The sequence below is a fragment of the Symsagittifera roscoffensis genome, chromosome 3 (genome assembly GCF_963678635.1).
Source record: "Symsagittifera roscoffensis chromosome 3, txSymRosc1.1, whole genome shotgun sequence".
NCBI lineage: Eukaryota > Metazoa > Xenacoelomorpha > Acoela > Convolutidae > Symsagittifera > Symsagittifera roscoffensis.
Genome location: NC_087064.1, coordinates 23,212,969 through 23,228,816, shown reverse-complemented (window position 1 = coordinate 23,228,816; position 15,848 = coordinate 23,212,969). Strand labels below are relative to the sequence as shown.

The 15,848-nt window shown below is 36.5% G+C and overlaps 5 protein-coding genes across 6 annotated transcripts in view; 3 read left to right on the top strand and 2 right to left on the bottom strand.

Moving 5' to 3' along the window:
* LOC134841892 (dnaJ homolog subfamily B member 6-like) overlaps positions 1-15,848 on the top strand; it is a 463,167-nt gene that overhangs the window by 91,713 nt on the left and 355,606 nt on the right. The window lies entirely within an intron of this gene.
* Positions 1-15,848, top strand: part of LOC134841887 (E3 ubiquitin-protein ligase NEDD4-like) — a 378,569-nt gene that overhangs the window by 91,714 nt on the left and 271,007 nt on the right. The window lies entirely within an intron of this gene.
* The window catches only part of LOC134841889 (leucine-rich repeat-containing protein 45-like), a 449,626-nt gene that overhangs the window by 218,060 nt on the left and 215,718 nt on the right, over positions 1-15,848 (bottom strand). The window lies entirely within an intron of this gene.
* The window catches only part of LOC134841891 (endophilin-A-like), a 259,814-nt gene that overhangs the window by 91,714 nt on the left and 152,252 nt on the right, over positions 1-15,848 (top strand). The gene's annotated exons all lie outside the window — the stretch shown is intronic.
* LOC134841151 (uncharacterized) overlaps positions 1,763-15,848 on the bottom strand; it is a 28,138-nt gene continuing 14,052 nt past the window's right edge. Inside the window, exons 2-6 of the mRNA XM_063856952.1 lie at positions 12,866-13,974; positions 11,908-12,048; positions 7,572-7,674; positions 3,162-3,315; positions 1,763-2,723 (exon numbers count right to left, since the gene is read on the bottom strand). Of these exons, the coding sequence (XP_063713022.1) occupies positions 1,944-2,723; positions 3,162-3,315; positions 7,572-7,674; positions 11,908-12,048; positions 12,866-13,974 (2,287 nt within the window). The 3' untranslated portion in view covers positions 1,763-1,943. The remainder of the gene's footprint in view (positions 2,724-3,161; positions 3,316-7,571; positions 7,675-11,907; positions 12,049-12,865; positions 13,975-15,848) is intronic.

The following is a 15,848-nucleotide window of genomic DNA, read 5'->3' as shown; positions in this document are numbered from 1 at the left end:
CAGACGCCGGAAAAATTGCCTAGATTTTCAGAAATTTTCAAAAACAGTAATTTCAGCTGCCCTCATACTTAATAAATGGATATAACTAACATTACGCGGCCAAACTGTGCATTTCGTGCATCGTTAACGGAATTCCTAACAGCCCAAATCAGGTTTGTCGCGGATTCCGCATCATTGCTACTTTTCTTTGATTTTCTTTGCTGCTTTGGATTCCACAAACAATTATCTAAAACATTGTATAAATCTCAAATAAACCTAAATCTCAAATACTGCCCTAATGATTTCACTAGAATCAGATTCAACTAGATCAGTATTTGCGACTGATGGAATTCCAAATTTTGACCGGTTTTTGGGATCGATGCAAGCTCAAACACTGGCCTAATTCGGCGATTTGTTTTGCGTTAGGTTTCCAAAAATAAAAACAATTTATTCGGTGTTGTGTTTATTCGGTGTTTTGTTCCCAAAACCAGTATTTGGGGTTGATGCAATCCCAAATACTGATCTAATTCGGCGATATGCTTTGTGTTGTGTTTCTAAACACTCACTATCCAATTACTCCAATTTTTGGATTTATTCGTTGTTTTGTTTCCAAAATAGTGATCGGTGTTTCCAAATTTTAAAAGCAAGGACCTAACCATTGGCAGCGGAATCCACAAACAATTCTCAAAACATTGCTTAACTAAATTTGCGGAGGTCATCTTTTAGTTAACCAATGGAGTCCACCAATTTAGTTGGAGTCCACCGATGGAGTCCACCTTTTAGTTAGTCAACCAATTTAGTATAAACTCCGCATTGGAGTCCACCATTTTAGTTGGAGTCCACTGATAGAGTCCACCTTTTAGTTAGTCCGCCAATTTTGTTTAAAATCCGTTTTTAAAATTTGCATTGCTATAGTAAGACTTCCAGCTCTAGCTTTTTATTGTTCATCTGCGAGTTTAGTTGGAAACAAAATTCGGAATCCACTAAGAGTTTGCGGAATCCACTTACATTGCGGTTCCACTTACATTTTGTGGAATCCACTCACAGTTTCGGAATTCAGAACAAGTAGCTAAATTGGCTTGTTGCGAAATCTGCGACACAAAAAATGTGCCGACAAAATTTACGTTACAGGTATTTGTACGCGGAATCCACGGCATCTTTGTAAGAGGAATCGATTTACATTTTGGAACATAATGAAAATTTGTCTATGAAATCCAGGAACATACAGACACAAAATTGTGCGCCTATCCAGTGCACAGTTTCGCCTCGTAATGAAGGTTCGACGCAGGCGCCGATTTTTGATATTCCACAGGGGATTCAAATTTTCACAGACCGCTTTCAGATATTTTCTTAGCTGAGGAAAGAAGGTCAAATCATTTCATCGGCTGATTTTCCAATCTAAAAACACTAGCATTAGTTTTCACTGTAATTTTTGGAAAAATTTGGCCAAAAATTAATACTTTTTTTGATGTGCGCTCTTCCCTTCAGTGCATACTGACGTTAAAAAAAAACGAAAAAAAGTAAGGATGGTTGACCAAAAACGGATGTCGTAAAAGGTACTTTTGGGTGACCAGGGGGTCGCATCCTGAGAGTACCGAAGGAGTTTCCGCCAAAATCTAGCATAAATCAATCTTTTATTGTAGCGAGAGGCTAAAATTTACATGTAAACGTTAAAAAGCAGGGGAAAGAAAAACACAAGCCGGGAAAATTTTATATAATTTTCACTTTCTGTAGTCTCTCATTTTGTGATTGGGTAAGTGGCCTTTTTTGTTGATACGTTTTATTCACTCCCTTGCCATTTCCTGATACTTTGAGTTCACGTGCAAAAATCGAGGCAAAATACAGAAAATATTTTCACAGCAACGAATACAATTACCAAATTAGCTACAGCACAAAGTGATTCCCTTCACATTCAATTTGTTTTCTGAATACAGAAAAGCTGTGAAATCAGTTTTTGGAGGCTACTATCGCCGATACCTGCAGCAGACTTTTTTGCAAATCTTCTGAAATGCTTGTCTGAACTCTTTGTTGAAGATTGTGTAAATGATTGGGTTGCAGCAGGAGTTCAGATAGCCCAGCCACGTGAACAACTTGAACACCCAAACTGGCGCGGAAAGTTCAAAGAAGTTTAGGAGGGGTCCACTGACGTAAAGAATGAAGAACGGCAACCAGCAGGCTATGAATGAACCCAGAATGATGCCCAGGGTCTTGGCTGCTTTCTGCTCTGTTCGCAGAGATATGAGTGATCGTGCTGGGTTCTTTTTCAAACTGATTACCACTCCAGTCGCCGAGTACGATATGCGCTCGGTAAACGTCATTTCCGATCGTTTTCCACTCGAAGCCCCACAACTCATGTTTGATGCGTTTGAGTTTCTCTTTGTGGGAAGTGGGGTTCTTTCCTGTACAGCAGGGGTGATTTCAGTCCCTTCATCCGGCGCCAAGGTATTTGATGATTTATTCCTCGGCGGCGCTTCGTCCAGACATGTTTCACCGTCGCCAGCAATGCCTGCCGGCGGCGATGGCGACGACGGTTGCATGTGCATTGTTCCAGGTGAGTGCAGCGCGACTCCTCCGAGCGCAAGGTGTCGCAAGGTGTTGTTGTTTCGTTTCCGTCTTGCTCTGCCCCTCTTGGCCGCCACTTGGTATATGCGAATGTATAACACCACCATGAGCAGCAGTGGTGCGTAGAAGGACCCGATGGCAGAGTACACTATGTAGGCTATGTTGTCGATCAGAACACAGTCCTGGAATGACAAAAAAACTACTACAGACACTATTTTTGTCGAGCCATAACTAATAAAATACCATAACCATAACTAATGTCAATACTGATCTCAAAGGTCTGCGCAGAAGTCATCACTACTAAAACTTCTTTGAGAAAATTTCAGATTTTAAGTTTAAATTTCAAAGTCAAATAACATATAAAAGTTGATTTTTTCCCAATTACGACTATGTAATCGAATATGTTTGATGATTTGTTCCTCTGCGCCATAAAATTATACCGATGGTCTCAGATCAAAAGTAGAAAAAAAAATTAATGAGCAATCATTTTTGATGAACTATGAGTCTACTTGCCGAGTATTTGCACTTATTTCATGAGGTGGGAGGGAACCAATTGAAGGGGGTGTAAAATTGTGATGAAGTGTTATGTGAGATGTAGAGGGTCGTGTGTGAGTACTGACCTGTCCGTTGTGTCCCCTGCCCTCACTCCTCCAGATGGTGCAGAGTGGGAGTGATATGATGAGACTGAGCACCCAGATGGCCACTATCAACTTCCCAATCAGTCCCTTCGTCCGCTCCATTCCATAATCGAATGGCTGCGAAATGGCCCAGTACCTACAATTGCCCATCATCAGCAACAGCATTAACAAGGGACACAATTTTATAATAAAAATCAATATAAAACATCACCAAAAAACAACACTGCCAATGTTAATAACAACTCATTTAAAAACATAATCATAAGCATACTTCACGTATTGGAGCATTGAACCTGAATGACACACACAAGGGAAGTCACACACAAAATTGAAAAACAAAGTGATAAACTGTTTATCTGTTACTGTGATAAAAAAGCAACAGTTGACTTTTTATATCTGAGTTCCTGTGCTTGAATACTTTCGAAACCGGGATGAAGTTGCATTGCAATTCAGAAGAGTATAAAAGATCTTTCATCAATATTTCATTAAATTACAAGTGTTTATCAAAATTGCGCTAGTAGCTGATATTGATACAAGCGCATGATTACAACATAGTTCATCCATGTATTATGACTGGTACATTCTTTAAATCGACCAAAATACTGCAGCAAAAGTAGTACATTCCTGAATTTTAATGCGAATCCTATCCGGGAACGCTTGGAAAAAAAAACAGGCAAAGACAGTTAGCTTAACGATTTTGAGTCAAAATTTGTCCGGAGAAAAACCAATCCGAGCATAAGCATTGGGTTGTTTTCTTCGAAATCTGTACCACAAAGCTTTTTTCATCAACGACCAAGCACTGATTTGACAGCCTGATTTTAACGCGTCTAATCTAGTTTTTTTTCTTCAACAAATAATTTAATTTTTTTAAATGAGAAGAAACTTAATTTTTTCTAAATAAGTTTCTCCTTATCCAGAAACATAGAAAAAAGAAAGATGGGTACATTGAAATCAAAAAAGTTTGAATCAATTAGTGGACCTGAACATCTTGGTGGAACTAATCCATCGCTCGATAAGCTTTGCGTTAGCAGTCCTGAATTTTGCGTAGTCATGAATAATCTCAAATTGCTCCAGTTGGCAATTTTTTCTAAGGAAAGCAAATCCTTGAGTTTTTTAATCACTTTTAAAGCGTGCTGTAAAACTTTATTGGAAGAGAAACTAATAGGCAATTAACTTTTAAATGTCTTTATTTGCAGACGCAATTGTTATAAATTGAGTTTGATAACCAAGTAATGAGACCAATTAAGTTGCGTCAGTTCAACTTGGAGTGGGGAGTAATTTGCCGCGCTTGCTTAATTATCGATTACACATTAGCGAGCACAAAAAACGGGGGTCGAGAAATTAGATGATCAGCAAATTAGTTCGAGGTACTTAAAAGGAAACTAGACGATTTTGCAAAACTGAAATTGTGAGAAAATAGACAAAAGTGAGAGAGATTAAAATTGTTTGCAGACAAATTGCGTGGGAAAAATAAAATTGTTTGCAGACAACAGTTAAATTCTGTGGCTAAAAATTTTCCAAGTCAATCATTCATAATTTATACAATTCAGAACTCTCCTGCAATATTCGGATTTGACATTTTATGTTCATTGAAACTAATTGTTTTGATAGGTATTGACATTTTGTGTTCTTTTTGTACTTGTGAAACTTGACTCTTAAAAAAAATTTTGTTGGTCCTTTCCTTTTCATAGCTTTTTCGTCTAAAATGCCAGATCTGTAAAAAAGAAAATTTCGTCTAATTTCGTTTTTTAAGCATCTGTCTAAACTGCTTATCGTCTAAATCCCTAGGCCCTCAAAATTTTTTTTTGAAAGTGCGCGTAATTGAGTTTAATATTTTGAGCATCTAAGCAATTTTCAAACCACTATGACTTTTTAGAAATGATCATGGGTAAAATTATTTCCAACTTTGATTTGACCACATGATAAAATTATTTAAGAAAAAACTGAACCAAACAGAGACAAGTTTCTTTCAAACAAAGTATACAAAGAACTAGGCAAAGTAATTTGAAAAATCAATGGTTGTACAGAAAGTCAACTTAAAGTTGCAGACAAAATCTAAACACAATCATGAGAGCACCGTGATCTGCGAGAATCGAAAGTCTGTTTCTAAAGATCGAACAGACTGTGCAAAATGCTCAAGACCCGATTACAATGTCTAGAATAAATTAAAAATTTACTTAAGTTATAGTTTCACATTCCGTAGATTTTTTCCCTGACGAATGCATTTTTCTAATTAAAAATTTGTGACGGATTTTTTTAACACCGAAAAATGTTTTTTGAACTGAAATGTAGCGAAAAATTGACTCTTTGCCCGCAATATTTTTTGTTTAATTATTGTTCCGACTTTAAGAGAAAGTGAGGATTTTATAGAGTCGGGTTGTTTATTTAATAAGAAAAATTTAACAAAACTCTTTGCTCCATCGGTGGATCGATCCCTTGATCTGTTTGAGCCCAGCTGGTTGTGCACACCATTATAAAACCCACTCACGACTGTGTCTAAATTGCTCGTTTTATATTGTACAGGAACCGAATTATACCGCACTACAAAATTGTTTTATATTGATTTGAGGCAATAAGCTAATTGGTCTGATTAATTCTACACACGACTCAAATTTTAACACTTAAAAGTTGATATTATCAGCTTAAAATTCGACTCCTTTTCTCCCCTCACCTCGCACGAGCATCCTTTTTGTGGTTTAATGGATGGGTTAAGTAGGTTAAATACGAGGACTAAAAATCTTTGTAATGACCTAATTAGTCTGCTTTTCATATCAAAAAAAAATGGAAGAAGTGAGAAAAAAGAGAAACAAATTTAAAGCTTTGCAAATATTTAATTTAGCAAAAATTTATTTGAGACCAATTAAAAGGCAGTCGGAAGATTCAGGGCTTTGCCCTGATGCGAGCAGTCTCGTTGTACCTGACCTGTTTCAGAATTTTTGAACCAGTGATTGAGCCTATCTGCATTTTCAACTGATCGGTAATTTTATTGACATTACCAATTTGTCATGATTTTCGAATGCGTCTCGGTACGCATTCCCAACTGAATTGAAACTAGTTAAACGATTCAAAAATTGCGTAAAATTTTGCTAATTTTATTACCGTGTGCTTAAAATTGCGTGAGGAGGAAGTAATAAAAGCTTAAATTTTGTTGGAAAAATCAATTCTTATTTTCAAGAAGAGCTATTTCAGTATATTAAGCTGCAGTTGGAATACTCAGGGCTATGCCTTGCCCCGACACGAGCAGTCTTTCTATCTTTCAATGATCCTTTTCTTTCTAAGATCATGTGTACCTGTAACATGGCAGTTAAATTGGTCGTGTCTATCACCTTTCTTGAGCCAGGTTTGTTTGTGATTGTTATCTCTTTTTGCAGGGTATTTCTCAAAAGTTCAAGTTTTTTATCGCTTCAAAGCCATATTTTTATGTGATATGTTCGTTTTTGCACTCATATATGTCCAGGTAAGATGTTACTTGTTTTTTGTTTTTTTTTTAAATTAAAACTTATAAATTAATTATCAATAACTTTTATCAGCATGTTATGGCCTGTGGAAAAACGGCACCACATTTTTTTCCAAAAATTCTTAGATTTGTTTCACGCTTTTTGGAACGATGATTGTGGTCAGACCATTCTGTGACATTTGCACAGCGACTGGCTTATCTTGTTACAAACAAAAAAGAATGGTTTGAATGGTTACGACTAAAACTTTAGGCGAGAGAAACCTTCGGCATACGGCATGAACGGGAATCACGACTCAGACGGTTGGATGATTTTATAACCCGATGCTCCGATTAAAATATGGTTCGTCTTATTGAAAAAAAGAAAGCATAATTGCATCATGAGTATAAAATTATAGAAGAATCCGGAGTCGCTACGAGTCGCACTAAAGACATTTACAGACAGTCAAGTAAAGACAGTTCCACGACATTTTCAGAGCAGCCTAATCTTATAATTGTGGCAACTTTCGAAGTCTAAACATTAATGCCTAAAATTAGGGACCAAATAGTTTTAGAAGCAAAAATTCAGCAAAAATTGCGACGTTTTTTTAGGTTGATGTTTACCCAAACTCTAAGGACCCTAGTTTGCCAAAATGTTTGCCCCCGCCTTCCGCTAAGTGTATACTATTTGTTTGGCTATTTTCCAGTTATATTATCTACAATCATGGAAGAAAATAAGTGGAGAATATGCAATCTCCGGATAATTCTAATAAAGACCATTTTCATCCGCAAAAATGATGAGATGATGAATTTTAGTCGTGCAAATCTGGAATTGGCAATTTTGAGTAGCGGAAGTTTTCACCTAAGTGTCAGACTCTGTAATTTGTTTCTAGATTAGTGTATGGTATAATGTAATTATTGTATAATGTAAAATAGTGTAATTATAGTGAATGGGATACCTGTCAAGTGCGATGACGCATAGGTGAAGGATGGAAGCAGTGCACATCATCACATCCATCGTCCTCCAGAAGTCACAGGTGAAGTAGCCAAACACCCATTGGTCTGTAAAACACATACAGACACACTGATAATCAAAACAGTTTGGTGGCATCATTGAGTGCTGCTGGAGAAAACAATCAGACAACGGAGTGAGATCCATTGAACGAAAAGGCTACGTACACAAAACTACAGAGAAATTTTATCCAAAAAAAGCTGGTCTCAAACAAATTTCGCATAAATTTTCAGAAAGTTTAAAAGCACTTTTAATGCTGTTTTGTCACTATGGCCATAACTATTAATATACAATTTTCAAACGAATTTTGAATGGAAACAAAAAACTCCCAGAAACTGTACCCCAAGGCTGGCGTGTTATTAACACATTGTTTTTAACAAGGGTATATTTAACATGTTATTAACCTGCTTTGTTCTTAACAGTGTAAATAACACTTTATTAACCTGCTTTGTTCTTAACATGTTATTAACCTGCTTTGTTCTTAACAGTGTAAATAACACTTAAGCTGTCTAGAGTACAACCAAGTACTTTTTCAGATTTCGTGCGTTATGCCTCGCTCCAAGAAGTCGATTTGGGACAGTTTTACTGCTAATCACGTCGATGGCGTCAAACGAGCAAAATGCAAGGCGTGTGCTGGTGATGTTGTCAACAACCCAGCACGAATGAAGAAGCATTTGGCCAAATGTCAACCAGTCGTCATAAATGTTGACGAACAAACTGCAAGTTCATCTGTTCAAGGTCCACCTGCAAAAGTTCTGAAGCAGTCTACACTCCAAGTTTTGTCGACATCGGCGGTAAAACAACACGAAATCGACCTCAGTGTAACTAGGTATTTTATTGCGACCAATACTCCATTCAATGCAGCCAGTAACAGACACCTGAAAAGTTTGGTACAGAAACTTCGGCCAGGGACAACTATACCCGAAAGACGAAAAATTTCTGGTGAACTTCTTGATGAAGTCTACGACCAAGAAAAACAGAAAGTCAAGCAACAAGTACAGAAGGCCCATGTTACCTTGGCTATAGATGGTTGGTCTACACTAACGAATGACCCCGTTCTCAGAATTTCTTTTTACAAGTCAGGCGTGTGTTATCTCGTCAATACAATTAACACATCTGGTGAGCCTCACACTTCTGATTATTTGGTTCAAGTTGTCAAAGATCAAATCGCTTACGTGGAGGACGAGTTTGGGGTAAAAGTAACAAGTTTTGTTACTGACAATGCTGCTAACATGAATCTTATGAGGAGAGAAATTAGTCATCGACACCACGGCAACATGTTGACACCTCTTGAAACAGCGAAAGCGGTTGAGTATATCAAAGAAGTAGCTGGCGAGGAAATGCTACCAGAGCTCACCAAGTACATGGGTAAAACGTCGCCATACACGGAGTATCTTTTTGGTGAAGGATACAAGAAAGTGGAGCCGTCAGCATGGTGGTCAAGCGGGTCAAAGCTTGGTTTTGACCAAAACTTCATTGACTTCGCGAAGACACTAGTCGACGCTGTTGCGTCAAGTGCTGGTCTCGAAAGGTGCTTTTCAACCTTGGGATTCACCTACGGGAAGTTACGAGCCTCAATGGGGGTCGAAAAAGCTGGGAAACTGGCTTGTTTGTTCAAGCAACTCAACAAATAACCAAATTGAAATTAACATCAGTTTGTGTTTTTAACGTGTTCTTTTCGATAATTAACATGTTAATTTGTTAAAAACGTTTTAAACTAACATTTCGCCAGCCTTGCTGTACCCATAAGCAGGGGCGGGTCTAGGATTTTCTCCAGGGGGGGGGGGGGGGCGGAGTTTCAAAAAAAAATTCGAAAATTTTGTCGACCTTTTTTTTAGGTCAACCGAATTGATTTTTGAGCTCTCCCTAAGCATGGTTTAGTCCAATTTTTGGTAACATTTTCTGCGCCGCAGGCAAAAATTTGAAAAAACAGTCCAAAAAAGGCGTTTTTAGGCACTTTTTGGAAAATTTTGACCAAAAAATTGCGTTTTTTCGGCGCGCGCTCCCCCCTCAAAAATAGAATATATTGGCGCCAAAGGCGCCTTTAGAAAAATTTTAGGGTCGGTTGGCCAAAAATGGATTTCTTAAAAAGTACCAAAGGGGGACCCCTTGGGTCGGCAGGGGGTCGAATCCCTGAGGGGCGCGTCCGCCCCCCCCCCCCCTAAATCCGCCCCTGCCCATAAGATTTAATTTTTCTGTTTTTCAAGGCAACTTTGTGTACTTCAGGAACAAAAACATCTTGTTTGGCTTTGCATTTTTATATCACCTACGAGATGAAATATTGGCCCAAAAATTTAGGTTCAAAAATGGCATCTCAAATAGGCGAAATTTATGTAAGACATGTCATTTGGCATTTGCTTAACATAGTTCTTAAAATTTTAACAGTTTCTTACGCGTTCTTGACTCATGGTATTTGATTAACCAGGATCTTCGTGATTTTATGTACTACCTTTTTAAAATTTAGTAAAATTTCATTTCAAATACGATTATAATCTTTTTCAAACTTTCAAACTTAAATGTAATTTAAGGACCTTTTTAAGTAAATTTTCCATGTATGGAACTATAATATGAATCAATTTGATCATTTGATTTTGACCTCATAACATTTTGATGATAAAAATTAATTTATTAACATTTTTAAAAAATTGCAACGATAAAAAAATGGAGATCGATTTTTTTCACTAATGTACTTGAATAAATTTTTAAAATGTTATCATGATTTTGAAAGATTTAACCAAGTATGTATCAAATTTGGGCTTCTTAATCCATATTCAAAACTCGTAGCAGCCAAACACTATTAACAATAGTATGAATATTTGTTTTTTTTATGAGAGAAACATTTTCAACATCAAAATAATGTTTTTTTTTGTGTCGCTTTCATTCATTGTCTAAGCTTTTTCAGAGCCAACTCAAAATGTAGCTGTTAGCAGTCACGATTTGTCGTATTGGGGCAACATTTTGAATGTGTGGACTGCCTTTTTGGCCTATAGTGAATGTGAGGTATCTGAAAAAAAATTTTGGTCGAAATTTTGTTTAAATTTTTTTTGTCAAGTTTTCCCGTGACACTCAGTTTAAAAGTACATAGTGATATTTCTCATGAAGCAACGCGGTATTTGGATTATTAGCTGACCTAAATTCAATTTGGCTTGATTGTTGAGTCGGCTCAACTACGCGTTATTAGAAAACTGATAAATACCACAAAATCATTGTGCCAATCGGTCGAACTAGTCAAACAAACGTTGAACCTTGATAATTTTGAGGAAAATTATCACAGGTGAAATATCAAATTGATTTGGAGCTGAGGACATTGAAATTTTTGGGACTGTTGAAAAATTCCTTCAAAAACTGCTGATTGAAAAGCAACCCTAGTTCAAACATTCCGTAACTTTCTTGAAAAATTGCGACAAACCATCATTGAGTCGAAAACAATTTTTTGGAGTCAAATTTTTCCTGGAGAATCAAATGCACTGAGTAAACTACAAAGCCAAACTGTGTATTTTGCTAAAAGTAAGCGAATTCCGCGATATGCCGAAAACAGATTTGTCTCGTTATCCGCAACATTGCAAGTTTTCTTTCATCTTCTTTGCTGTCTTGGATTCCACAAACAAAGTGCTAAAACATTGTATTGCTCAAAATCGCTCCAAAATCAGACGAATTGGCAGAATCGGCAACAAAAATTTTGGAATACGCAACTGTTATACATGTGCATAATAAAATAACGATGTCGCAAAATCAGCAACAAAACTAATGTGCCGACAAAAAAAACGTTAATTGTATTTGAGCGCGCAATCCACGAAAAATTAGTGAAAGGATTCCACTCAACTATTGGGAAAAATTTTAAAATTTTTTCTTGATTCCGGTAACCTAGAGACACCAAATTGTGCGCCTATCCAGTGAACAGTTTGGCTTCATATTGAACATAGTTTTTTCGAAAAAAAACATGTGCCTTCTTTTGCTCAAGAAATTCAGTGCAACTATTTTGCTGCTCTTGGAACCACTAGTTGATTTTAAGAAAAATCGCTGCAAAATAGGCTGCCTTGTTTGAAAGTTTGTGATAAAATGACATGTGAGATAGCAAGGACTGCGCATCATAGTTACTTAAAGTTTTTTGTCCAGAGTTTTCATGGCCTAAAAAGCATCGATTACTCTATTTCAATCGCACATTTTGCTCACTAAAACGCAACAAAAGTAATTTGACGTCAAGTCCGATGGCAATTTCTGAGGATTAAAGCGAAAATTTGACCAAGAAGGAAGTTAATAGAAAAGAAGTGATTGATGCTCACTTGTGATTTCGAGTGCGATGGCTATGGGCATGACCACTATGGCCACTAGAAGGTCAGCAGTGGCCAGGGACACTAGCAGATTGTTCTGTACCTGCTGCAGACTCTTCTCTGTGTTGATCGCATACACCACCATCACATTGCCTAAGGCAACAACCAACCACAGCTCAGACACCGAATCATTACAATATAGCTAAGCTGTACCACTCATCCGCAAGACAAAAGCGTCATAGGTGGCACCAGTATACTTAAAATAGTGATTCAACAGAAAACTAGGACCATAAATAAAACATTATTCGTTTCCAAAAACTAATTCGGAAAGCGATATCTTAATATTGAAACGGATCCAGGGTTTTCAAAAATAGATCGAAAGTTTTCAAAAACCTTTTTTGCTCAAATTGTTACAACAATCTAGAAAAAACGGCAAAAAAGACGTTTTTTTGCGCTTTAAAAGTTTCGATGAAAAATGGCGGTTTTTGGAACGCACTTAAATTTTATGATCGGTCGACCAAAAATGGGCGTCCTATAACAGCACCAAAGAGGAATCCTTTGGTGGCCAGGGGGTCGAAAACCTGCTCAGGGACTTTTTGAAGGGGATGGGGGTGTCGGAAAACTTTCGGAAGCTTTGTCGACTTTTTTCAGGTCGACCAATTTGATTTTCTGATGATTCCCAAAACGCAATAAAGACTCTATTTAGCCAAAATTATCTGCGCCGAAGACAGATTTTCGAAAATGTTCTAAAATTACTACATATTGGCGCCGCTGAGAATTATGAAGTAAAAAAAACCAAATGGTCAAGTCCGCCTCTCTAAAAACCACCCCTGCCCCAACCCCCTCATTATCTCAAAAAATCCTTTCTAAAAATTCAAAATCTTGAAACGCTCTTTATAGAAAAAGCTGCAGAAATTAAAAAGTTTTTATACTAATTACTTTACAAGCCTAAACTGAATTCGGTGTCTGCCTATTATGGTAGTGAGAGGAATAATGGAGAGGAGTGATGCGACGAGCCATTGGCGAATCGCAACAGTCCACAGGAAAGCCCCGAAGCCAGTCGCGTCCGAGAGATGCGAGGCAGAATCGTCTGCTGCTGCCGTCTCATTGTTATCGCCTGGAGTCGAATTAGTGACAAGTAAATGGGTGGAAATCGAATAAAGTGTGCTTAGCGCAGGGCTCATAACTGTAGGCTGTATTGTAATAACTACAGGCGGGATGGACTTTGTTGATGGATTTACTCCACTTTTGGGCTGCTCAATGGCATCAGTAGACACAGTCCCATTCGATTTACTCCCCCCTCCTCCCCCGTTATTCCCCGGTGACCAGTTGGCCGTAAAAATATGATCAAAGCCACAACCGATATAGAAAACTGAATAACTACGCTGGTCTAAAAAGTTGTTTGGCTCCAACGGGGTGTGACTTAACAAACGCAACTCGGGTACAACATTTTTCACGCTGTTGTCACATTTTGGCTCATTTATTATTCGACTCTGCTCGGACAAAGTCTGAAGAAATAGTTCGTTCACGTGTTTAGTTGCTGCCTGCCTGAAAACTGATATATTTTGGGAAAAAGTGATGTGATAAATGCAAGTTAAAAGCGATGACACCGCCGAGTAATTATTCCGAGATGGTGTTGATGGTTCTCTCAGCGGAACTGTAGAATCCTGGGAGCTATGGTTTACCGCAACAACCGTTTTATCCGGTAAAGACTTTAAAAGTCTCTCGTCTGCACTATTCGGGTCAGTATGAGTAAAAGAGACTGGCAGAACTTCTGATTGTGCAGAGGAATTTAAATTTAGCAGGTTACCCAAATCTGAATAAAAATTGTTGTCTGTTTTTTTCCTGTTGTTTTTAATTGGCTTCGAATGACTGGAGGTATTTTTCAACAAATTTGAGGATACGTTTCTGCTTTCAAATTTTCTGTCAGAAAATGATTTGTGTTTCGCTTTTTCTTTTTCACGGGGCGCGGTTTCCCTATTTTCAAAGACAATTCGTGATGATTTCGTGTAGGCTTCCGAATTAATTCTGCTACCTTCTGTCTCCACGTAAGCAGGGCTTTGATAGTCGATACAAAGACTAAAACAAATTAAATTTGTTAATGCAACCACTAATAAACTATACCATATCAGTTGAAGCAAACAGACCATACGGAATCACATAAATCAGTCTCTTTATCCATCAAAAATTAGGGTTAATTTTCTTGTGTCAATACGTACGCCAATAACAATAAAACTCTTCTGCCCTGAATAAATGCAGATTATATGCGGCATTAACTGAACTAATTTAGCTAACTTCATTTTTTCTTTTCTTTATTCAATTTTTCAAATTTCCACTTTATGTAGGTTGAGGTTATTCATTTTTCAAAATAATTTCTAAAAAATGACAAACAAAATCAGGTTTGTAGACTGCTCCTTTTCCCATTTAACCCACTTCAGTGATATATTTTTGAACAGCAAAAAAAAATTATGATTTTTTAAATCTTAGCATTGGGAGGCTGAAAGTTTGACGTAAAAAAACTGCTTTGAGTTGCAAAAAACATCTTCGGTTAACAAAATAACTCAACCCGACATATGAGGGAAACAATACAAAAGGACTATTCAGGCCTGATAGCACTTAAAAGATACTCTGCGAATCGCAAAAACATCAACTAATTATTGACTCCGAAAAATTGTTTTTTGAAGCCACATTGTTTGTACGATACAAAACTCAATCTTGTATAAGCTGTTTAGATGCCTAAAAATATCTCTAAATTAACTCTAGGCCAAGAATAAATTTCGATATATAAATATTTTCATTTATTTAACAACTTTTTCTAGGGGATCTTAGCAAACCCCGCACGCAGTTTCAAGCGTTAATAATCGATTAAATTATGATTTTAGAACCAGTCTTACAAAATTGAGAAAAATTGATTTTAATCAATTAATAATTGTTTATAGTATCTCTCTTTAAAATCAAGTATAATCAATTATAATACATTATAATCGATTACAATCGATTATTTTTATCCGAATTTCTAATTCTTTTGTTTTGCAGAAATAATCTATTAAAATCGATTATAATTTTTTGTAATCCGTTTTCCTTGCCCATTTTGTCTTCGACCTTGCACCTGAATTGCTTATATTTATGATTTTTGTAGACATTGGTTTATGTGAAAAATGGGAAAATTTTTGTAACTGTTTTCAAATCAAATAAAAATTATGCTGCTTTTTTTTTTCATTTTTTCTTACTTATAGTTGTTTCATGATGTAGATTTTAAATTTTTTTCACCACCAAAATATCAGCACACAGCTTTAGTTTCATGATTTATATACAAGAATTATGTTTCACCTTCCGCGGGATTCTTTCAACTAATATGAAGGGATGAACCAAGAGATGAACCAAAGAAAAACGAGACATCTCATTTTTAGAGATTTTTGACAGAAAAAGGATTATAACCTATTATAATAGGTTATAATAGATTATAATAGATTATAAGATATTATAAGAGATTATTAGAGATTTTCAGAAAAATTATAATCAATTATAGTGATTATAATTTATTATAATGTCACGAAAAATGTTATCCTTTCTCTTTTTACTGAGTGCCGGACTGCTGTTTTTTGCAAAATGAAGTTTTTAGTTTAAAATAAGAACAAATAAAATAATCAATACTGCAGCAAATTTCAGACACACTTCGAAAAAAAGAGAGATCAAAACTTTCGATTTTTTTTGTTTGGACCAGTGTTTTTGTTTGAAAGCAAAACTACGTAATAAACACAGAGCAATCAGCAAATATTTTTTTGTTTAGATTCATCCTAGAGTGAGTTAAATTCACAAGTTAATAGAAAAGTTAAAAAACAAAAAATAATCCTAAATGCTGGTTTAAAGTTTTTGAAGTTAAGTCCAAAATTGACCAACTCAAGCGAGTTTTGTGCAAATTCTCGCTATGTCCTCTCAAAATTAGTCTAAAA